This window comes from Cornus florida, unplaced genomic scaffold, assembly GCF_030987335.1.
Source record: "Cornus florida cultivar Cherokee Brave unplaced genomic scaffold, ASM3098733v1 CherokeeBrave_3.0.0_Hap2_Chr06, whole genome shotgun sequence".
NCBI classification, from domain to species: Eukaryota; Viridiplantae; Streptophyta; class Magnoliopsida; order Cornales; family Cornaceae; genus Cornus; species Cornus florida.
In genome coordinates, this window is record NW_026775576.1 from 107,349,744 (window position 1) to 107,375,156 (window position 25,413).

General features: G+C 36.6%; 1 protein-coding gene and 1 pseudogene across 1 annotated transcript; one reads left to right on the forward strand and one right to left on the reverse strand.

Moving 5' to 3' along the window:
• Positions 1-1,892: 1,892 nt before the first annotated feature.
• LOC132313766 (uncharacterized protein At5g41620) lies at positions 1,893-5,591 on the forward strand. The gene is made up of 4 exons (XM_059812703.1): positions 1,893-2,944; positions 3,390-3,512; positions 3,812-5,220; positions 5,284-5,591. The coding sequence occupies exons 1-4, from the start codon at positions 2,489-2,491 to the stop codon at positions 5,288-5,290; spliced, it is 1,995 nt and encodes a 664-aa protein (XP_059668686.1). The 5' UTR covers positions 1,893-2,488; the 3' UTR covers positions 5,291-5,591.
• Positions 5,592-9,119: 3,528 nt separating this feature from the next.
• On the reverse strand, positions 9,120-25,095 carry LOC132313768 (uncharacterized; annotated as a pseudogene).
• Between the last annotated feature and the right edge of the window lie 318 nt (positions 25,096-25,413).

A 25,413-nucleotide genomic window follows, 5' to 3' on the forward strand; every position in this document is an offset into this window, starting at 1 on the left:
ATGTTAATTTATTTAATTCCTGATCATGCATAAATATTGAAATCCCTAAGGTTGAATTAATTTACAATATTATGAGGTTCATGGTGAAGTCAAGCCCTAAGTATTACTAAGTATTCGACACCCTCAACATAACCCGATCCTACAAGAATTCGTACTATTGCGAGTGGTTTTATGTTAGGGGTGTCGAACCTCAAGAACTGTGGTGGATTGTAGTATAAGATTAATCTTAATCTAATTCAATGAAAAGATGATTTTGTTGTTTGATTAAATCTAAATTGCATTACAACTAAAAATAAACTAAATTAACAAAGGATGAGATCAAAGTGAGAAGAACTTAGGGATTAACTTCACCGCTAGCCTCTAACATGGTCAATTACTTCAATTATGAGGAAATTCACATATGTATATTTCGGGAATCAAGTGTCTACAAGCACACTTTAATTCAATTAGGAAGGTTTACATGAATAAACATTAAGCTATAACTCATATTTGGTTGACACGAATTTTCTACCTAACTACTCTAATCTACTATGCATTACAACTCGTCTTTCCTAAGCATGAATTATCAAAACATTCATTCACATATTCGTTTAAGCACCATTGCATGATAATCACTCCTACCATTAAGAGAAACCCTTAGCCGCCAACCTCTCACAATAGAAATGTTAAATTCAATTATAATAAAATTTATTCTAAGACAATATATTAATTTCATTGAAACTGATTATAATCATTAAAATCCAATTGTTTAGTACAACTAAGTCTATTGCTTAAAACCATGCAATCAATATACATATAAAAATCCCCAAAGTAAATAATAATCAATCCATGCTACTTAGACTAGGGTTACATCAATTCCCTAAGGAATGCTTTAGCTACTCAGGGAGAGGAAGAATATCATCATTGTTAGTGTAGAAGCCATCTCCATGGACCACCAAGTATAATCTTCAATCTTCAAAATCCTAAAAACTACCACAAAATAGGAGAACCAAGAGGAAGAAGAGATAGTTCTCTTCAATGTGTCTTTTCATATTCTTTTATAATGGAGAACGAGTCCTAATCCTATTTGGATGGGCTTTACAACTTCTGGAGTCACTTGGGCCTGTCTAGAACTAAAAAGGAGTGTTTCCCGCATGTATTTTTAAGTTCTAGGATGACAATGCTCGAGCACAGTCTTAACACTTTGTTTTTTTTTCAACAAATTGTTAAGACATTGTAATGCTATTTTGACATATTTGGAGTACGAATCTCGAAATTTTTATCAAACACAGAAACATCGGGCTTCGAGTCTTCTTTCCATAGCCGTTGAGTTTGTCCAATTTGAAATTTTAAGTAAAAAGTTATGTCCAAAATACTAAAAGCAGATTCAAAATTTTCTATCAATGCTCAAGCACTAATTAGTGTGCTCGAGCCTTAAATACCTAATTTCATCAAATCTTTCCCGTTTGAGTCTCGAATTGATCCAGAAAGCCCCGAATATGTCTTTAAGTCTCGGGATCATTGCAATAAGCTCTAAATACATGAAATTAACCGTCTCTTTAAGTAAAACTTATAATAAATAAATAAATAAAAATAAACATAAGAAACAAATAAAAGTATCACTGAAATATTAACATATACGCATTTAAAAAATTGAATATGCAATATTCATTGCTTTTCAATAGTATACCCATCTTTAAATGTTGATTTTAAAAATAGTTGGAGAAATTCGTAATTGTAGCGAGGACTGACGAGACCTCCACAAATGCAATTCTTTGACTGCAAGATTTACCCATCGCTAATTACACAAATGCGCTTCTGACACGCTGTCGGCTATGTTTTGATTTCATAGCTATCTTGTGCGTATCATAATATCATCACGCACTGATTCGATTTGTAGTTGGCTACTAACTGCAGCTATGAAATCAAAACTTTTGATGTGCAACTATGACAGTAATACTAAAAAAAAAACCTCATACTACTAATACACACTGTATTACAGTATATCATTTCAAACTAACTTTACTACTACAGCACCGCTATGCTATGATATGATATGATATGATCTCTCTCACAAAGTCACACACACTCTCCTCCTCCTGCCTAGCTGCTAAAGTTAGGGTTCCCAACTTCCCATCTACATCTACATCTACACATCAATTATCTGGATCAGATCTGATTTGATTTGCAATTTCCCAACAAATCAACCCACAGGTACACTATCATGTAATCAACCTCATTTGTTCTTCTAATTGTGCCTGTGTTGCGTATCATCAGCGCCACTGCCACTCATCAATATCCTTCCTCCTAGCTACCCTACTCCGTCCACCTGTGAAATCAATATTACTATCCCTTTTTCACCCACCTCACCTTACTACTACTAGGGTTAGGGTTTTTCCATTACGTACACTTCAATTCTCCATCAGATCTCAATCATCACTCAATTTCCCATCAGATACACATTCTGTCTTCTTTCTATTTATCTATCTAACACACCAAACTAGTGATAATGCCCAGACACAATCGGACTATGGAGGGTTTGATTCCCGGATATTGCAAGATCCGGAAAAGGGGTTGCTCCTCTTCTTCGTCTTCCTCTTCTGTGCTCCAGAATTACCGATTCAAGCGTGGGGCCATTTTAGTCGGTAAACCTCGTGGATCCAGGTCCAGCACCCCCGTCCCCACCTGGAGGACCACCGCCTCCACATTACGCGCGCCAGACTCCCCTGTGTACGCTCCCTCCCAGACCGGAGGGGGGAAGTCCCGCCCTGTCTCAGCCAGGAAGCTGGCCGCTACGCTCTGGGAGATGAATGAGATTCCGTCGCCCTCGCCCTCTCTCAGAGACAATAACAAGTTGTTGAAGAAAGATATGAGGGTTAGAGACAGAATGGGGGTGCCCAAGTCCGTTCGATCGGGTTCGCTTCCTCCCCATTTGTCTGATCCATCACACAGTCCTATTTCCGAGGTCAGCTTCTTAATTTTATGTCATCTACTACATCTTTAAACTCAATTAAATTCCCTTCAACTCTGTTTCATCCTATGTTAGTTGTATTTTATTTTTATTTTTTTCCGAAAAAGAAAGAAAGCCTCAAATCAGTTGAAACAAATGGCTGTATTAGGCAGAGTTGATGTTTTATGGAGTATATATATTGGCTTATAAATTGAAATTTTGACTCAATCTATAGCATTTCCAATATAATTTTAAAAATTATTATTATTATTATTTTTTAAGGCTTCTCGTTTATAATAGAATGTTATTAAGGAGACTGTTTTATGAACTTCATTTCAATTTGCTTTATGCCCTCATAGAGGGAACTCATCACCACATTTACACATTGTCTTACTAATCAATTCCATTGGGTTAACATGCACTAATTAGTTCTCTTTTTCATTTTCCTCTTTTTTGGCAGAGGATTGATCAATCTGGAACCGGTAGTCGCCAGAGACGGCCATCATCAATTTCGCAGAGGCATAGGCTTGCAGACCACAGTGTTGGAGTTTTGGATTCTGTTAGCAGTGCCAGTTTAATGGAGGTTAGAGCAGATTATGTTCTTCTTAAACAAAATAATTACACTCAAATGGAATTCATATTTATTTCATTAGCTTGCATGAACTCTAAGTGACCTTTGTTATTTTAATTGACACACTCCTTCACTGCCTCCTTTAAAACTACAGATAATCTGTTCTAATAACTGTATCGTGAGCATGATTATTAGAAACATTTGATGACAGTTTTTCTTCTATTTTTATTTTTATTTTCACTAAAATACTCTCTGATGTGTTATAAGTTATAAAGGGGAACAGTGTATTTATTTTCTCCTTTACAATGCAGATTGAGACTAGATCACGAGGCCAGACTCCTTGTGGCTCCATAGTTGGAGTTAAACCCCGTTTGAGGGATGTCAGTAATGCATTGACGACATCAAAAGAGCTATTGAAAATAATCAACCGCATTTGGGCTCATGACGAGCAGACTTCGTCAAGCATGTCCCTTATCTCTGCCTTACATGCTGAGCTTGAGAGGGCTCGTTTGCAGGTCAACCAGCTGATTCATGAACAGCGTTCAGACCAAAATGAGATTGATTATCTTATGAAGTGTTTTGCTGAAGAAAAGGCATCATGGAAAAATAAGGAGTGTCAAGTGATTGAGGCTGCTATTGAGTCTGTTGCTGGTGAACTCGAAGTAGAGAGGAAGCTGAGGCGACGATTAGAGAGCTTGAACAAGAAGCTTGGGAAAGAATTAGCAGACACAAAGGCTGTACTCACAAAGGCAGTGAAAGAACTTGACAGTGAGAAGAGAGCAAGAGAAGTAATGGAACAAGTGTGTGGCGAATTATCCAGGGATATGGATGATGATAAAGCTGAAGTGGAAGAAATGAAGAGGGAGTCCGAAAAAATTCATGAAGAGGTTGAGATGGAAAGGGAGATGCTTCAATTAGCTGACATGTTGCGTGAGGAGAGAGTTCAAATGAAACTTTCGGAGGCTAAACATCAGTTTGAGGAGAAAAATGCAGTTGTTGACAAGCTAAGGAATCAACTTGAATCTATTTTGAGAACCAAACGAACTAAAGAAAAGGGGCGTGGTTCTCTAAATCATGGAAATGATGAAGAAATCACAACCCATTTAAGAAGTAGAGCTCGTTTTGTCTCCCATCAGAGTGAAGGGAAGGAAAAGGATGGAGAAGTGGAGGACGGGGTAGATTGTGAAGAAGACTCGGCTGAAAGTGATCTCCATTCCATAGAATTGAACATGGACAACAATATTAAGAACTACAAATCTACATATTCTTCTGTGGCTGCTTGTGATTCTAAGAGAGTTCCAATTAATGTTGAAATCAAAGGAAGGAACTCTACTTCTGGGAAAGCACCAAGGAGAAGCACTTCTATTCAAAGGAGCATGTCAGATGGAGTTGAATGGAGCATCCAAACTGAAAGCATTCAGAACTCAGGAGATGTATTAGACCGAGAGAGATTCTATGAACTTGAGAGGCAAGCTCAAAGAAAGGGTTATGGGGATGATATGCTGAGATATAGGTCAACGAAGGGTCTTAGGGACCAGATATTGTCTAGTTCTAGAATAGGGTCTGCTAGGGACTTTGCTAGTCCCACCCGGCAATGGGGGCCTTCACGAGATCCTGGAAATGTTGTTCAGGAGAGACCTGCTATATTGCAGGGTAGTGGTTCAAAGTTGAGGCCAGTGGAAGCCAGAGGGGAAGTACCGAATGCAAGAAGATCAAAACGGTGAGTTCTGTTTTTGTTGATTAATCATTTGGTTTAGACTAATGAGAGTTTTTTAAATCGCAGTGGCTGAGACAGAATGCATGTAGTTATTTGAAAGAGAGAGTAGCGGCGGAACCCCTGGCTGAGAAAGAGAAACCAAGAAGATGAAGTGGTGAAATTTTATCTTGTTGATTTATGCTTTGTACCAACTACTAAGAGCTGCTCTATTTTAGCTGTTATTGCTACATTTACATGAAAACTGTGGCTAATTTTCACAGAATTTTGTAGAAAGTTTGTGCTAATCCAAGCGAGGTTTTCCCTGTACAAAAGTCCTACTGTAACTGAAAACGCTCATGCTGCAAGTTCTTATATGTTTGCAGATTTACAAGTCATTTTTGCTTCTTTTTTTGTTTTTTTATTATTTTTTTTATTTTATCGGTATTTACCTGCATTTCTTTCTGTTTTAAAGAACAGTTCAGACAAAAGAAAACCTAAACCGGCACAATTTAGTTCAGCTAAATTATCACTGACAAAAGTAACAGATAAATTAATGATCAATCTGATGTGGGCTTTTGTTCAGTTTGAATATTTTTTCATTCTTACTGGTGTGCACTAGTTTAATTTATGAACTAAGGTTATTCTCTTAATATTTGTTCTAGATTGGAATACAAAACGGAATGTCTTGTGGATGATGATATTGTTTGAATGGAAAGTTAATTGGGAAAGAGATGAAGAAATATAGTTTGAATGGAAATCTTATAAGGATGGTCTGCTATGTTAGAATTAGTGGTGGCAAAATGGGTCATGTGATCCATCAATCTGTCTGTTTTAAAATGAATATGGATGAATCATTTTAAAATATGAGTCAAAATAGATGATTTATTTTTAACCCATTTTTATAAAAGATTAAATGGATTGAATATGGATCACTCATTTTGACCTATGTTTCACCCATTGTATAAGAGAGACAGTTCACATCCTTTATTTGCCTCAAATTGACCTCTTCTACCTCTAAAAAATTCTCTCACACGATCCCAAATAAAATTCTACTGGAACATAACTGAAACTGCTCTAGATGAGCCACAGTAAAAAATTTATGTGGGGTGCTATAATCTAAATCCTTTTGCTTAACTGTAGTTCAACCGCAAGACTAGCATATACATTATTATTATTTTTTTATTTGATTTTTTATCAAGGTTGTTTGCCTATGCTATTTAGATTGATTACAATCGTGTTCGAACCTGAGAGATTTATTTTATTATGCTTCTATAATTGATCTGCTCCAGTTCTTTTGTTTCAATGTCGGGGCTCAATTGAAGCTACGATGTGAACCTTTCTCTGTTGGATAAGAATCTTGGACTTCAAACGCTCTGATTCTCCGTTTTCTTATTTGGGAGGGAATTCTGGTTTCTTTTTTTTCCATACATGTTTGTTAAAAGAACCTGAGAGAGATTTATAGTCAGTGTTCGTTATTTGAGGATTTGTCTTCTGTTGGGTACTAGGATGGATTTGCTGAATTTGGAGGCTCGTTGTTCCTCATCAAATTAAATTAAGTTGATCATTCTTATTTTTTAGTTGTTTTTTAAGTACAAGGTTTTGATTTTAGTTTGTCATTTTGAAAAAAAAAAAAAGAAAAAAAAATGAAACCTTGTCTGTCATTTTGAACTTGCTTTTTTTCAATATCACATGTTTGTCATTTCTTCATGGACAAAAGATCCAGTTTGCGAGGAGGGAAAAACGGGTTGAAGTGGGTTGACCCGCTTTTGACTTGCTCATTTGAGTCCTGACCCATTCATGACCCGCCACTGGCAAGGTGGTATTGGGCTACTAATTCATTCAAAACCCGTCCTAACCCACCCAACTTTTAAGCTGCAAAGTCAGCAAGACAAGCCCAAGAGTGTGGAGATAGTGTGTTTTATTGTAGGGTTGCTTTAAGTAAATGAGGACTTGGGGAGTGCTAATGCACTAAAGGGGGTTTCAATATAAAATGTCTCTTTTTATACCCATTTATACTCCGTTGGGTAGGAAGGAAAAAAATTGAATAGAAGGAAGAGAAGAATGGATGACTTAGACATCCATAGGGAAGAGAAGTGTTTCCCTTTTTTGTTCGGTTTGATGGAAGAGAATAAAAAAAACTAACAATTTAATTTTATCGGGATAAAAGGAAAGATAAATTTTTAAGTTATTTTTACCATTAAACATATCCCATATTTTAATTATGGGATTAATTAAATATTTATGAAGGGTGATATAGTAATTTAAAACTTCTATAATAGGCTCACTTTTCTTCTCTCCTATCTTCCGCCTATATTTGGGCAGATGAAAAAATTGGAAAAATTATATTTGGTGACCAAAATTAAACATAATTGCTCTATAATGACTTTAAAGTCAAGAAAAGGTGAATAGTAATCAATGCTAAAGCTTAATTGATATTTAGTCACCATTTGATGGTTTATTACCTAAATAACCTTCTTATAATATATTATTATGTAAGTGGACAAATTTACCCTTTACATTAACCTAAATAAACATTTGCTTAAATTTACTAACAAAAGACGACAAATTATTAGGATGAGTCTTTAAAGAGAAGACCAAAATGGGAGAGAACCGAGGACAAATGTTCTACATTGCTTTCTTCAAGGTTCTAGGAGGCAGGACGAGAAAATTGTAAACTTTCTTCTTATTTATTATTTGCAAGGTATAGTTATAATTTTTCCTAGAATCATTTAGAAAAGATGATATATTAAAGTAACAAAGTGAGAAGGTACCCGACTCTATAAATATTCTATAAAGGGCATTTTGGGATGAAACTTCTTTTCTTGATTTACCACTGTAAATATTATGTTTTGCGTTCATGGTGGAGAGTTTTGAAAAATAAATAAAAGGTGGAAAAGAGATAATGTTGATAAAGCAACTCTAATTTTTTAAATTTGTAAATTGCAAACTAAAAAGGAAAAAAGAAAACGTTGGATTAGAGAGAGAGTAGGAGGATGAATTCAATGAGTTATTATTTGTATGGCAATTTTGTCATCTAAATTTTATTTTTAAAATGTTTATCAAATCTTTAAGTATTTTTGACCAAATTATCCTCAAATGGTCACTTAATATCAATTAAGTTTCAACATTGGTCACTATTCACCTTTTCTTGATTTTAAGGTCACTATAAAGCAATTATGTTTAATTTTGATCCCCAAAATATAATTAGGGTAATGAATACAAGGCATATGGAGAAAGAAATTCATATTTATTACTAAGGGCCCGTTCGGAATGCGATATGTTTTAGTCGTTATATTTTTTGTCAATATCAAAATAACTGTTTTGTTATAGGAGTGTTCTGGGTAGAAATCGGAACCATGTTTGGTAACGAAAATTTGTTTTGGAAAATTCAGAAATTTGTTTTAGTTCATCTGCTATAGTATCAAAACACACAATATCACCAATTTTGATAATATGGGTTTGGGCCAAAAAATCTGATTTGTTATGAAATATTCTAAACCAATATCAATCGTTTCAAACATGATATGGGCCCAAATTTAAAGACCAATATAAAAAATAAAAATAAAAATAAAAAACAATATCGTAACACATTCCAAATAGGCATTAAGCATTCTCCTTGTATTAAAACAGAATCTCTATACAAGAGTATGCTAATAGGGGAGACATTCATTTGGGTGCGATTCTTGAAAGCTTTGGAGGAGATAGCAGAGGGAGATTGGTTGGCCCCATGAAGTCACCTTGGTGAGGTAATTGTTCTTCGATGACAAGTACTTCCAATCTTACTATGTTCATAGTTGTGAAGCATTCATTCATTCATTTTTGAAAATATTGGGTCAATCTCACTCAACACAATTTTTGGAAGACATTTGTAAATATTAAACATCCATTTCCTTTCACTAATATCATATAATATGGTGAGCGCATATCAGAACAAAAAAATGGATGATAAATATTTGAAGATTGAATTCAATAAGCAAAAGCTTATCCAGATACATATAATATTCAATTTCTGATTGTTCAGGTAATTCCTTAGAAACATCACAATAGCAAAGCTGCACAATGCCCCCATAGAAAAGGAGTTTTCCAAATTCCGCCCAGAACCGAAAGATCATTTTGAGATATTCGAGGATTCAATGTGACTATTGTAACTTCGGCCAACACAACAAATGAGACTTTACAACTGCGAAGCTGCTTTTTTCAAAAAAAAAAAAAGGTGAGGGGGGAAAACTCAATTCATTTGCTGCAAAGAACTAAGAAAAGTGGACTCTCATTAGAAAGATCAACTCGATGTTTTGGGCTTATCCTCTTCCTGCTCGGATTTAGAATCTTCATTCTTGTCCATGACTTGCTGTATACCTTCTTGATACCCTTCGATGAAACTTTTGAGTGCATCTCTATATGCAGAAGCTCTTGTCATGTACACCCGCTGCAAAGCAGGCCTAAGCGTCTCCATTCCTCCTCTGGCAGCCACCGCTGGTTATTTTATTCCCAATAAAAATGAAGTTAAAGAACAAAGGAGATAGAAAAATAGAAACGAAAGGGCACCTAAATTATGCAAGTTATAACATAAGTAGCTAACACTCAGCAATAACCTGTCTTATTGAAGCAACGTCCAAAAATATATTCAAACAAAATCATACCATAAAGATTACTTTTGCTGCCTCCTGCAGTTGGTTCTTTTAACCCCATTGTATATTTAAAGAAAATATAAGATTAATCATTATCAATATGTAGAAGACAGTCACCATTGCAAATCAACCAAAACTAACATCAAACATTTTTCTGAGAGCTGCAAACTACCAATAGAAAAAGCATTTGCTGGTATGGAATTTTTTTCCTCCATAACTGATTATACAGAATTACATTGAGGCCAACCCCCATGCAGAAAAAAAAATGGAAAATACACAGTAAGAAATGCATCACATTATCAAGATAAGGCAAAATCTACCAGTAGAGGTGTTTTTCAGTCTTTTACTTGCCAAAAAGAAAAATAAGCATATGCTTACTCATATCTTTGTTGAGCACATGCATCATCTCCCATATCACAGCCTTCACAGGTCATGTATGGTATAGGCAGTCAACATGCTTTTTTAGGTCAATGACTCAATAATAGACATGCTGTGAGAACTAGGTCTAACGATCACCAAGAAAACTTCTTCCCATTGTGCAGCCTTCACTGTTCACTGTAAATGTGCTTGAGTGCACATTTCAGTCGTCGAATTTTAGCATCCAGAACATAATTCAATCGTTGTAGTTCAGGATTCCCTGTTCAATACCTTGAAATAAATGAATCTTTATATCAAAGTGTCCTAGCAAGAAATCCCAGCCCCCACAAACCCCCCCCCCCCCCCCCCCCCCTCCAAAAAAGTTTCACCCAATGACCTCCCTTGATATTTGGCCTAATTGCAAATAAACATGAGGTTTGCATTTTTTTTGCAACGTGTCACCCTGAGGTTTGCCGATTTTGCAAAGGCCTCCCCTCCATACAAAAAGTAGTACTTTTTGTGAGAAAATTGGTTTTGAAGTGACCAAAATGACCACCCACTAAGAGTAAAAGACCCTTATACCCTTATAGTATCATCAAATTACAATATATATATATTCGAAGCTTGCTCTCTTTTTCTCCACCCACCCACCCCCTAATGCTATTACATTGAAGACTCCACCCTCGCATGGTGCTGCTGCTGCTGCTAGATGTCACAAAAGCTTTCTCTCTCCATCATGGTCTACTTGAATTTAAAACTTGAATATTTTCCACCAACACCACCGCCGCCAAAATCTCACTCTCCTATATATATATATATATATAACTTTTACCATTATAGAAACCCAAATGAAATTGATATATATATATATATATATAAAACTTATACCATTAAAGAAACCCAAATGAAATTGAAATCCATCATTACCACCAAGCACCACCGTCACCACTGCCACCACCACCAAAATCATTCTCACTCTTTCCTCTTTCCTCTCTTCGTTCCCTAACTACTTATAAGGTTATACCATTAAAGTAGCCCAAATGAAATTAAAACCTATCACCACCACGCACCACCGTCACCAACACCACCAAAATCATTCTCTCTCTCCACCACCATCTGCAATTGGTGGTAGTGTTGTGCAATTGGTGCACCAGTTCTGGGTTTTAATTTTGGGTTTTCATCAATCGATTTTGGGTTTTGATTTTTCTACAATTTTTCTGTAGTTGGTGATGTTGTGCAATTGGTCGACATCAGCTCTAACGTTCTTCCTCTGGGTTTGGTCAATGTTTCTGTTGCCGGGCACCGATTGCAATGCCCTAATCGAACCCAACACCACCATCATAGCGTCTACCAATTGCAGAGCCACAACCAATTGATTAATTTTGTTCGCCATTGGAATTGCTGTGATGGTGGTGGCGTGACCATCGCCGGAGAAACTACCGCCGTAATTGTTGCCTTAGTTCCAGTCATGGCAAGAAATAGGTACGTCGACATAACGAGATGACGTCGCAAAGTGCGTGTTGCGATGAGAGTCGAAATAATAGCCGTAGCGGTCTCCTTTGTGTATGTCCATGTTTTGTACAGTGTGAGTGTGTATATATATATATGGATACAATATAACCCTAATCCTAAAAGTGGGGCTGTGAATCGAATGGAATCTGTGTATATACATATGGATAAAATATAACCCTAATCCTAAAATTGGGACTGTGAATCGAATGGAATCGCTATAAAGAAGAGCCCCAGAAGACTACATATCGATTAATGGAATCTATGTAAATATATATATATATATATATATATGGATACAATATAACCCTAATCCTAAAATTGGGGCTGTGAATCGAATGGAATCGCTATAAAGAAGAGTGCTAGAAGACCACATATCGATTAAGTAACTAGTAAGTAGTAATCATCGTATAATTGGTGATCGCCACGGGCAGTGAGAAGGTGGTGAGCAGTGGTGGTGATTAAGCTTGGTTGATAGGTCTATTTACGTGTGTATTATATATATATATATATATATATATATATATATATATATATATATATATCAATTAGTGAAAATACATATAATTGTGGTTGTGTGTTGTTAACAACCATCTACTCCAATAACTTAAGTTGTTTGATATAAATCCTTCAACACGCCCCCTCACGTGTGGCCTTCTTTTGGTCCAACACATGTTTTTCAATTTTTTAATCAGGGTGACAGTGAAGTTTGAACTCGAGACGTTTAGCTTTGATACCATATTAACAACCATCTACTCCAAAAGCTTAAGCTGTTAGAGAGGGTGCAACTTAAATATATAAATCTTTCAACATATGTATTGGGAGGTAAAATAGTCATTTTCTATTTATAGATAATTTTAATAATATAATAATGAGGGTATATAAGTAAATTCATTACAAAATCTGACATTGGGAGGTCTTTGACTCTTTGCAAGAAAATTGCAAACTGAAAAGTTTATTTGCAATTAGACCAAACCTCAGAGGAGGTCATCGTAGTTTACCCAAATAATTAAAGACATTGGTTTGCACGACTCGGGTTCGGGTTGAGGTTGGGCTCGGGTTATTGGCACCTCAACCCAACCCCAATCCAAATTAAGCTTAGGCTGATATTTGTCAACCCAAACTTAAAAATAAAAAATATTTTTCAACTCATGCCCAACCATAATTGTAAAAATGGTTGCCCAAGCCCGTGAAAATCGGGCTTGACTCGGGTTAGCCCACCCAAGTTGCATCCCTACTACTAGCATAGTAGCATGCATCTAGCAACAGGCATGTTGAAGATTTCACACTTTTACACCACGATTATGTCCGTGTCACTTTCGCAATATCACTTCAAATTTGAGCTAATCACTAGCTCTCATTCTCATTGTACAAATTCTGAGCACAAAAGCATGTACAGTCACTTAGATCTTGAAGTATAAATAAAATAAGTAGAGCAATAATAACATAACATAATGCAATGGTTAAGTTATATGCAGCAATTCTCTTAATTAGATTATCAGTCAATATTTCATACCGTTCAACCAGGAACATGTATATTGGTTACTTACCAAGATCCTCCAATGTGGAGGATTCTCTTTCTTTACTTTTGCAATATTCTCCGTTGGACTTATCAGCACTCTCTTCATTCTTCTTATAATCATTTGGCCGAAGATCAGGACCAATATCCCTCACCCAGCTTGCAGCATAAAGCCTAGATGCTTCTTTTAATACCTGAACAATATCCATAAAAGGTACTCATTATTAATTAGTAACGGCATGCATGTTGTATGCTTTGATGCCAAAATGTTGCAAGATTGGTAGTGTGTCTTGATATCAAATTGATGCCGTGGGGGGGGGGGGGGGGGGGGGCGGGGGGGGGGACTCTGAATAATAATGCTTGTAATCTATCAATAATCATCAAAAAGTGCTTTCACAATGTCACGAGCCAAATATATATAAGTATCACATAGAACCCAAACCAAACTCTACTGCGAAATAAAACCTAAAATACTAAATTACTAAAATATAGTAAAATTAAACCAATTATCTATCCTTGCCCCGTCTCAAAAAGTAGAGGCAAAACACGTGCAGCTCACATGTGTCAATCATATCTCGTTCTCCAGCACATGTACTCAAGTTCAAATGCAAGAAAACTTTTGTCTTTGTAAATAAAATTTGATACACAAATAAAAAATCATTCAATGCACAGTTTTTATAGAAAGAGTTTGTACCCTAACTAGAAGAGAAAACTCATCAAAATTTTACTGCAATTGGTAGAAGCACCATAAATGGAACCTACTTTTTTCCCAAATGAGATCATTAATTCAAACAAGTAATTTGTTGGGTCGATGATAGGGGTGCACAAAAGAACCGTGGAACCATGAGAACCGAACCGGAACCGAAGCTTCGGTTCCGGTTCTCACGGTTCCGGTTCCGGTGCCGGTTCCGAATTTAGAAACCGTGGGCATACGATTCCTGTTCCGGTTCCAGCCCGTGGGAACCGGTAAGAACCGGAACCGTATATATACATATATATATATATTATATTTAATCATATAAAGTAACTATACTAACTTAACAGTCTAAAAACGTAACTAAAAGAAAAAGTGAAAAACTAAACACAGTAAACACTCATCAGGCAGCCACGTGGTCCTACGCTAATCACAAAAGAAAAAGTGAAAAACTTAAAACATTCAGACTTCAGTTTTTGGCCCTAAGCTTCAGACTTCAGTCCTCGCCTCGACCCTTCCAGCCTCCTCTCATCTAAACTGTAATGTTTGTAATTTATGTGCATGTGTATTTGTGTGTGGTGGAAAAGAAAAGTAAAAAGGAAAAAGGAAAAGATTTTTTTTAGTGGTGGGACCACTACTTAACCATTTTGTGGCCAAGAGACCATTTGGTCCCTCATTTTTTCTCTCCTTCCCGGCAACCCTCTTTTCCTCTCTCTTTATTCTCTTTTTTCTTTTTCTTTTCTCAAGCTTTCAAGCTTGATTCAAGTCCAACCGTAGGGAGTTTTTGGATGCCGTTTGCGGCAAATCGATGAACTCAGCAAGAACTTTACATTGATGTAAGCAATTCCTTGTTTGGCCACCCATAGGGATTTTGAAAATCTAGGGATTTTTGGGGCTTTTACATCCTTGGAGGTAGGGGTTTCTAATCTATAACCTCTTGGATTTTGTGAGTCAATTCCTTATAATTTGTATTATTACATGATTAAATTGTGTATATTTCATGCAAACTTTGCTATGTCTTGTATATAAGATGTATTTACATGCTAAGTTGATATGTGATGAAGAAATATGTTTAAATGATGATGTTTTCATGCCTATTGTGTTATAAGTGATAAATTTTGTGACTAGAAAGCATGAGATATATTTCTAGAATTTTTCTTTTGAATTAAAGCATGTAACTTATGTGAATTAATTGATGTTGTATGAGAAAGCATGTTTAAGTGGTGAATTTCTATGCCTATTGTGTTGGATTTGCTAAATTTTCAATATAGAGACATGTTAGTTATTATTAGAAATTTCCTACAAAGCTTGCTATATTGTGAACACATGACTTGTATGGAATTGTGTAATAGCATGCTTATGTGAAATGAATTATGCTTTGTATGCTCGGTATGCTAAAATAATATTGAAGGGAAACATGAATTACCTATTTTAGAGATTTAATTTGCAAAGTATGTGTGCAATTCTATGGTTGAATTCACGATTAGGAGCATGAAGTATTCATGCATCCATTGGGAAAAGAAAATGGGAAAAATGTTTTGAAAGCAAATGAAATGATTTTGGGAAAATGTTTTGAAAAGTGTTTGCGAAAACCGGACGCCTAGGAGGCGCCTAGTGGTCCGTGGTGTTAGTGTAGTCTCGAGGGGAGTATGGTTGAGCTAGCTAGGCCGGATGCAACGCCTTGGAGGTGCCTTGTGGTCGTAGATAGTTAGCCAATCCTCCTCTCGTGATGCCATGGAGGTGCCTTGGGTCGGATTACACTAACGGTTTGGAAGTTGAAACGAAAATGTTTCGGAAATGGGGAGCGACATGAGCATGGCATTGCACTTCATTGGCATACATGGTGTATTTGTGACTTGGATGACATTTGTGTTTATAATGGATGTTGTGGTTATGGTTTACATCCCCAGTATAGTATGATCCCATTCTCTTGTTTTCTATTCTATACGTGGATTCACGAGGTCATAAGAGGTGTGTCTTAGACACTTCCTACTGAGCTTATGCTCACCCCATCATTTTAACATTTTTTAGGTCACGAGAAAGAGGTGGCGGACGACGTTCCTCCATAGGTTTTGATGGGTTAGTGGACTGTTTGACATATTTAGTAGCTATGATCTCATTTTATTATTATTATTATTATTATTATTATTATTTATAAAGCGTGGGATGACACGTATATTATGTATTGATATAAGAAAGGAAGGTAGTGCCCTTAGTTGACCTCGGGTTCGGGTAAAGACCCGGTTAGCGATTCGGACCCTCGGGATCGGGTCGTTACAAAATTTGGTATCAAAGCAATGGTTCAAAAACCAGTAGGACGACGGGTAGAGGCCTACCTAGGGTTGTGCGGAATGTGGATTGCATTGTTTATGTGCTTATGTGTTAAAGTGTTTATTACCTAAGAAGCATGTTTACTTGCTTAATTGTGTATATGTTTACAGTTTTGAAGGCATGCCTATTTGCTAAGTGCTTACATGTTTAAATTGCCGTTATATATAAATGAAATGTGAAAGTATTTGAAAACATGTTATCATAGTTGCCAAAGGCACGAGCCTGAGGAGCAAGTCATGCGCCTGTGTAGGCCACAGGCGATGGTCTTTGAATAGGCAAGCGCCTTTATGGAAGAGGCAAGAGGCCCCGGGCATAGAAAAGGCGCGCCTCCTTTTATTTGTAACTATTTGCCTATTTGTTTATTACTTATGATTTGTTTATTATTACTGTTTTAGCAACTTTACAGAAAGAAAAAAAATAAAATAAAAGCAAAAGCAAAAAGTAAAATGTAAAAGTGAATCGAAGAAGCAAAAAGGAATGTGTAAAAGTGAATCGAAGAAGCAAAAAGGAAAGTGTAAAAGTCAATCGAAGAGGAGGGGGGGCTAGGGCTGAGAAACTTTGAAGTAAAATTCTGCCGATAGAGGAAGCTTGCGATTGCAGCGATTCCAGGTAAGTCCTTCTCAGCTTCTCCTTCTTCTCTCTTCTTCTTTTCTCCTTCTCTCTTCTTCAGATCTTCTTTTCTCTCTCTTTTTCTTTCTTCTTCTTTTCTCCTTCTCTCTTCCTCAGATCTTCTTCTCTCGCTTCTTTTCTCTCTTTTTCTTCTTCTCCTTCTTCTCTCTCTTCTCTCGGCAGAATAATCTTATTCTCTCTCTTTTTCCAACTTCAACCTTTTCCTCCTTTTTTTTTGCTGCCACGTAGAGACATAAGTTACATAACTTCCCTTATATAACTGACCTTTTCTTTTGCTGCCACGTCTCTTCAGAAGCAAAATTAATATTGGTTTCTTTTGCTGCCACGTCTCTGCCATGTCTTCTCTGAAATTGGTTGTTTAATTTTTAATTTATTAGAATCAATCTCATTTTTTATATTGCCTCTCTATGACCTCCAACATGGTACTGTACATAAATCATTGGATGTCCCATAATTAGTTTCTAAAATTAAAACTTTGACGGTGTGTATTTGAAAGTTTAGGAAGTTTCACAGTAGACTACTTAATTTTACTTTGAAACAATGTTTGAAATCAAAAGTGAGAGTAATATTCAATCTCAATTTTTTTATTCAACATTTTATTTTCCCAATTTAATTGATTGGTCAAATAGAATTCCAAGTGAAAATTTAAAAAACAAAAATTAGTTTTAAACTTAATCCTATAACTAATTTGAACTACTTTATTAGAGTGAACTTTCAAATTATTTAATTGATTGGTCAAATATGTTGAATATTGAACTCAAGTAATTGATTTAGTTGACTTTTGCATCTTTATATATATTATTGCATCTTTATTGGGTGAGTTTTTTTTTTTTTTTTTCAACATGCACCTTGCTTCAGTCGAGCGCACGCCTCGCCTTACGCCTTAGGCTCCAGGAGGCCTTTGTGCTTTTGTGCGCCTTGAGCCTTTAACAACTATGTGTTATACATAATAAAGTGGAAAGTATGTGATACATGACGGTGGCAAGCAGTAGGCACGGTTGGTGCAATTTCTTTTATGCTAATGTGACAAGTAATGAGCCTAATATATGCAAACATGTTTCGTATAGTATTGTGGGTTTCATTCATTTTGTATACGTATATATCTATATTCATATATGTTTATACGGTTGAGCATTGGGGTGGTTACTACTACGGTAGAGTACTTGTCACGGCATTGAGAGTTGTGTAAGTTTTGACCTGAGTAAGAGAGGAGCTCGGTTGCTCCAAGGTTGCCGGGTACTGGTTCTTATCGAACTACAAAAGTTAACTTCTAGCTCTTGGATTGAGCTATTCAGTGTGTAGTCATCTTGATTTTTTTTGTTACATTTTGTGTGGTACTTAGGGCACAACTTTTGAACGGGTTCATATTTCATGGTATGGTGTCTTTGTTGTGTGTGAGTTTCATGCATCGGTGGATGGGTTCCTGTGACCGTGGAGGTCAGGTGTGCGAGTGAGGGTTTCGAGGGAGAAAGGTATGACCTTAGGAGGTTAGTGTTTGTGACTTGGGTTACAGTTTGGTGCGGAGGTTCTCTTCAAACCGATCGTGGTAGGTGTGATAGAAGTTGTTTGAGTCACGAATGTAATCTATGGGTTGTAGATGTGTATTGTGGGTGTTCTGGTGCGGTCTAAGAAAGTGTGTTGGTTACGGTTGGTTAAAAGGTGATTTTTCCATTTCGAAAATTGTAGGAGTTCATCGCGGGTAATTGACTCTCGGTGAGTTGATTGCATGGCTCAGTTGATGAGCGGGTTTTTAGGTTGGCACGACTGTTTAGAGAGTCTCGAGGTAGTGTATAGTGGTTAGTTTTAGTTGTGTAGGCAGGATTGCGCTATAAGGCAGGTTGTATGAGGTCATTGAAGTGTTCAGTCGTTTGCGGATGAAGTGTTCGGTCGTTTGCGGATGAAGTGATTGATGGTAAGTATTGTGCTACCAAATGAACTTTGTTTTAGAAGTTGAAAGCTGTGGACTGGAATCGAATTTCAATTGTGTCTGGGGTATGAGGAGATAGTGCTTCCTGTTTAAGCATTCGAAGAGATGGAGTGTCGGTTGGAATGATTAGGACGAGGTTGATATTGTCGGTTTAGTTGGTAGCCCCATTTGACTTTCATTGGGGCCAAGGGTATTCTGAGGAACGGAAATGATGAGAAGTAGTGATGTTGAACCCGAGGTATGAAGTTTTCTTGTTTAAGCATGTAGATTGCCTTAGAAAGAGTGATTTGATGTTGTCGGTTAAGCGATAATGATTGATTGCATCGTTGATGGTTTTAAGGAGACATTTGGGTGATGAGCATTCTGGATTTTTGTACTCATTTCTGTGTTGGGGATTTATCGGTATGACATTACTGTATGGAGGTTATTTTCTAGCGTTAGGTAGTGGTCATTGTGGGGAGTATCGAGAGTAATGGTGCTTATTTTCTTGTTATAGTGATGTTGTCTTAAGGATATTTGAGGAAGAATCGCTTAGTTGTGGCTTGATGGTCTGATAGGATGATAGGTTTGAACCGTTGTTTCGAATGAGTGGCAGTAGAGGCGTTATGGCGTGATGTTTAGCATTGATGAGCATAATTGTTTCAGGTATGATCTAAGGATTGATTAAAATTGTGAGTATTGTTATATGTTGTCAGGTAGGTAATAAGATGTGCGCCAGTTGATTCTAGCAGTGTCTTGAGGACAAGTGTTGGTATTGTTTGAATGTTTTGCAGCTAAAGTGTGATTATGGGATTCCGTTGAAGAACTGTAGGAATGATTGACCTTGGTTTTGAGGTTTCAGGCATGAGATAGTCGCATTGTGTGTTTTGACGGGGTAGGAATTGAATCGAGTAATGTTATGAGTTGTTTACCTAGTGTGGATGTTAAGAGGAAATTAAGGATCTTTAGTGCTGGTCGACGATTGTGACGTTTGGTGTTGTGTTGTTTTTGCTTATTATAATTGTGTGATCGAGGAATGATTGTCGTGTTGCTTTTAGCATGTTGATATGTGACTGTATAGTTGTTGAGGTTATGTGGAATGATGGGTGGATAGTGAGTGGATCTTGGTTGTTTTGTGGACTATGTGGGGATGTGTTTGAGGTGTAGACCTGAGGACAGGGACGACATCTGTGTTGAGACCGGATCGAGGATGAGAATGGCCTGGCCAACCATATCTCCTGAATCAATCCCTCTTTAGCACGATGTCGGGTCAAAGGTCCATGATTGTTTTGGTTTGTCAGGAATAGTGAGAGTACGGTATCGCGGCTTGAGTCGGTGTGATAGTGTGGATTCAGGTGGTTGTCTCAGGTAACGAGGTGTGCTAGGTAAGACCAAATGTCCGATAAAGGGGTTTGTGGTACAATTACTGATTATTAGAGATCTTGTTTCGAGGATTTAAGTCCTAGGTACAGGACAGTACGCTTTATTGATTGGTGACTCATGATTGTATAGTTGTTGGGAGATTCATTATTTAGCTATCTTAAGGTTGTTAAGTGAAATGATTGCCGAATGGTGCGGTTGGTGGTTGCTTGTACCGATATGTGGTGGTGTAGCTGTGTGTTAAGTGGCGAGTGCTTGGTCTAATAGGGACGTGTAGATTGAGTTTGAGCTTGATTGTGTAATGAATAGGGTTCCTTGTTTGGGATTTTGTATGTCCTTTAAAGGATTGGCTGAGATAGGATATTGTCACGTTTAGGGGTCTTGTGACCGTTTTTCTTTCGACTCCGAAGCCTTGTGTAGCGGTGTAGAGGGGATCAGTGTTGGTTTTAAGTCGAGTGCATAATCCAGTGGGTTTTGTGTATGATGTTGTGGGTGATGTTGTGAGCATCCTTATAGGGTGGTGAGCATTGGGTTTTTCTGACGACAGGGTGTGATTATCTATTGGCATCGGGTATCAAAGGCAACAAGGTTGTTGAGTTCTTAGCTCTACGGCTTGGTGAGGTGTTTCTCGGAAAGGTGTATGGTTGTGGGTCTCCTTCCTTAAGGAGGGTAGATTTCAAGGACGAAATCTTTTAAGGAGGGTAGATTGTAATGTTTGTAATTTATGCGCATGTGTATGTGTGTGGTGGAAAAGAAAAGTAAAAAGGAAAAGATTTTTTTTATTGGTGGGACCACTACTTAACCATTTTGTGGCCAAGAGACCATTTGGTCTCTCATTTTTTCTCTCCTTCCCGGCAACCCTCTTTTCCTCTCTCTGTATTCTCTTTTTTCTTTTTCTTTTCTCAAGCTTTCAAGCTTGATTCAAGTCCAACCGTAGGGAGTTTTTGGATGCTGTTTGCGGCAAATCGATGAACTCGGCAAGACCTTTACATTGATGTAAGCAATTCCTTGTTTGGCCACCCATGGGGATTTCAAAAAGCTAGGGATTTTTGGGGCTTTTCAATCCATGGGGGTAGGGGTTTCTAATTCATAAACTCTTGGATTTTGTGAGTCAATTCCTTATAATTTGTATTATTACATGATTAAATTGTGTATATTTCATGCAAACTTTGCTATGTGTTGTATATGAGATGTATTTACATGCTAAGTTAATATGTGATGAAGAAATATGTTTAAATGGCGATGTTTTCATGCCTATTGTGTTATAAGTGAGAAATTTTGTGACTAGAAAGCATGAGATATATTTCTAGAATTTTTCTTTTGAATTAAAGCATGTAATTTATGTGAATTAATTGATGTTGTATGAGAAAGCATGTTTAAGTTGTGAATTTCTATGCCTATTGTGTTGGATTTGCTAAATTTTCAATATAGAGAAATGTTAGTTATTATTAGAAATTTCCTACAAAGCTTGCTATATTGTGAACACGACTTGTATGGAATTGTGTAATAGCATGCTTATGTGAAATGAATTATGCTTTGTAAACTCGGTATGCTAAAATAATATTGAAGGGAAACATGAATTACCTATTTTAGAGATTTAATTTGCAAAGCATGTGTGAAATTCTATGGTTGAATTCACGATTAGGAGCATGAAGCATTCATGCATCCATTGGGAAAAGAAAATGGGAAAAATGTTTTGAAAGCAAATGAAATGATTTTGGGAAAATGTTTTGAAAAGTGTTTGCGCAAACCGGACGCCTAGGAGGCGCCTAGTGGTCCGTGGTGTTAGTGTAGTCTCGAGGGGAGTATGGTTGAGCTAGCTAGGCCGGATGCAACGCCTTGGAGGTGCCTTGTGGTCGTGGATAGTTAGCCAATCCTCCTCTCGTGATGCCATGGAGGTGCCTTGGGTCGGATTACACTAACGGTTTGGAAGTTGAAACGAAAATGTTTCGAAAATGGGGAGCGACATGAGCATGGCATTGCACTTCATTGGCATACATGGTGTATTTGTGACTTGGATGACATTTGTATTTATAATGGATGTTGTGGTTATGGTTTACATCCCCAGTATAGTATGATCCCATTCTCTTGTTTTCTATTCTATACGTGGATTCACGGGGTCATAAGAGGTATATCTTAGACATTTCCTACTGAGTTTATGCTCACCCCATCATTTTAACATTTTTCAGGTCACGAGAAGGAGGTGGCAGATGATGTTCCTCTACATGTTTTGATGGGTTAGTGAATTGTTTGACATATTTAGTAGCTATGATGTCATTTTATTATTATTATTATTATTATTATTTATAAAGCCTGGGATGACACGTATATTATGTATTGATATAAGAAAGAATGGTAATGCCCTTAGTTGACCTCGGGTCCGGATAAGAACCCGGTTAGCGATTCGGACCCTCGGATTCAGGTCGTTACATAAACCTAAACCCTCACCTCCTCTCAACGGTCATCGCCCTCGCCTCCTCTCATCGGTCGTCGCCCTCGCCTCATCTCAAGCTTCAGACTTCAGTCCTCGCCGATGCCTACATCTTCAGATCTTCTCATCCTCTCATCTTCTCTTCTCAAACAGTTTTTGGGATGTAATATTATAGACTTAACTATCAGTTTTATTTTATGTTTTCCGTATTCTGTATATATTTATATTTATATTTTTGTTATTGCTATTGTACTCTGTTAACTAATGGAAGTATGGAACACTGTTACACTACTGAACATTGAACAAGGGAAACTGTTACAACAATACAGTCTGTACAGGGGGAAAAAAAAAATCAAACTTATTCACGGTTCGGTTCCACCCTATACGGTTCCGGTTCCGACCGGAACCAAACCGTGTGCATCCCTAGTCGATGGTAAAGCACATTTAATATGTCTCACAGAAATTTAACTTTAATTCACAGTGTTTGTAGCTTCTGTGAAATATAATATTGAAAGTGGATACCGATAAAAAAAATAAATGAATTTTTACAAACAATGCTGCAAAGAAGAGAATTATGTTATTTTAAGAGTTAAACAAATCACAACTATAAATTTATCAATAGCATTATGAAATTTTAAACAAAGGTCCAAAACACATAAAATTATTCAAAAAAAGGATCAAAATTATATGGAACACTCACAAGATATCACTCTTTCCAAGTTAATTTCCGACGCTTTTTTATATGAGGGGATCAGGCAAAGACGAAGGAAATGCAATTTCTTTTAGATCATAGCGTATGTAATTGTATACTTTTCTGCAAACTACGTTCAACTTCATTTTGACTCTTGAATGACTGCAACACAATCTGTTACTACATAGTAAACCTACATTTTAAGCAATTCAATATGCTGATTAGTAAACCTTGATCATATAATGCTTGTAGTCTACAGATCTTCATTGTTCTCTTAGATGATGCATTAGAAAGAACCATTATAAAAAATAAAATTAAAAATTTTAAAATTAAAAAAAAAAAAAAAGAAAAAAAAAGGATCTCTTTTATGAAATGGAGTGTAAAGACGGTGACCTAGACTAAAGGGACCATCTAGCAGCGGTTTAAGAACAAGTCAACATTTTCAAAATTACCAAAGATGAAATAGATGAAATTTTCAAACCATGATAGTTTAACCCAAGTTTCTCAAAAAGTACAAAGGAACTACTTTAAAACTGGCTCATTGTCAGGAAATCTATTCAAAAATGTCAGCAACAAATGTACTTTTGCCTCATTTTCATTTGTTTCCCTGTTGTCCTGCAGGAAAGAGGGAAAATAATTGATTTTTTCTCTTCAAACCAGAATAAAATTTTCAAAAACAATATAAAATGGTTCCACCAACATTAATTTGTTTTAGGAGTATCCTAGATCTGGGTTTTATGTTCTTTTCTTCAAAAACTTGGGGGAACATACAGTGTAGGACCTAGAGTGGTTTAGTGAAGTGAATGTGAGTTAATGAGGACTCCAAACAGTGCCACATTGCTGGTAGCCAACAGGTATGGTACACAAGAAGTTGAAGATAAATGAATGTACATTAAAAAATTAACATGGACAGAAAAAATTTGATGTTGAATTTCCATATAGGCCACTGTTTTCAGACACCCATCTCTTCCTCTAATTTTCTTCATCTCAGTTTCATTTCTAAACCTTGATAACAAAATATTAGGGCTAGATTTACCTATTTGTCATGGGATTGGCTTAAATGGTCTATACTGCTGGAGTCCAAGGCCCAAATGACCGGAGACAGTGGAGCCCCGACCAGAGGTCTATTTCGGCCAAGTTTATTGGAGATGATAGCTTTTGCTAGTTTCAGAGGGAGAAAGAGCTGTATATGCAAGGAGATTGGATATCTGAGTCGGAATGTCTCTGACTTATAATCACTAGGTCGCAAACAATAGAGGGTCAGGAAGACTGAACCCATCAAAACATATTGAGTCTGAATGTCCTACGAATTCGTTCTTACAGAAGGTCAGGAAGACAATACCCATCAAACAAATTGCAGTCACCCGTAACCCATAGCTAAAATGAATGATAAACCTATAACAATGAATTCAATTTTTATTATACATTAAGCATGAAAATGAAGTTAATCAAGTATCTTCCCCCAATACAACATACCATCAAACCCATATACATATTAAACTAAACAACTGCTATCAGACCAATCAAAGATGAGAAACCATAAGTTTACAAATGAATAATTTTGAAATTCTGCAAACGATGAGAAGTACATATTAAGGAAAGAAAGAGTGATAGCAGTATGGAGAAATTAGGGTTTTGAAATCTTGCAAAAAAATTGAGAAGAATGAGAAAAAAAAAAAAAAAACATACCTTCGTTCAGTTAAGAGAGAGAGCATACCATTGTTCACCTGTGGGGGAGAGAGAACAATCTGAGATACCTTGGCTCAGTTGCTGGAGGGGGAACCAAGAGACGGTTCAACATGGTTATTTTTTTTTTTTTTTTAGGATAAAGTGCATTAAACTCCCTAAATTATACTCTCTTTTCTTAAAAAATCCCTTAACTTCTATTTTTACAATTAACACCTTAAACTATGTAAAATTTTGCAAAAATACCCACCAATGAAGTTTGGATTGATTTTCCCGGCTAAACAGGCCCGTGGAATCACATGTCATGTCTTTAAATTTATAATAACGAAACTACCCTTATTACCATTATAAGCTATTAAATATATAAAATCAAAATTCCCATTGATACATTCCAGAAAAGGAAAAAAGAAATCCAAATTGAAACCACCACCAAATTCAACCCCAAATCATGTATG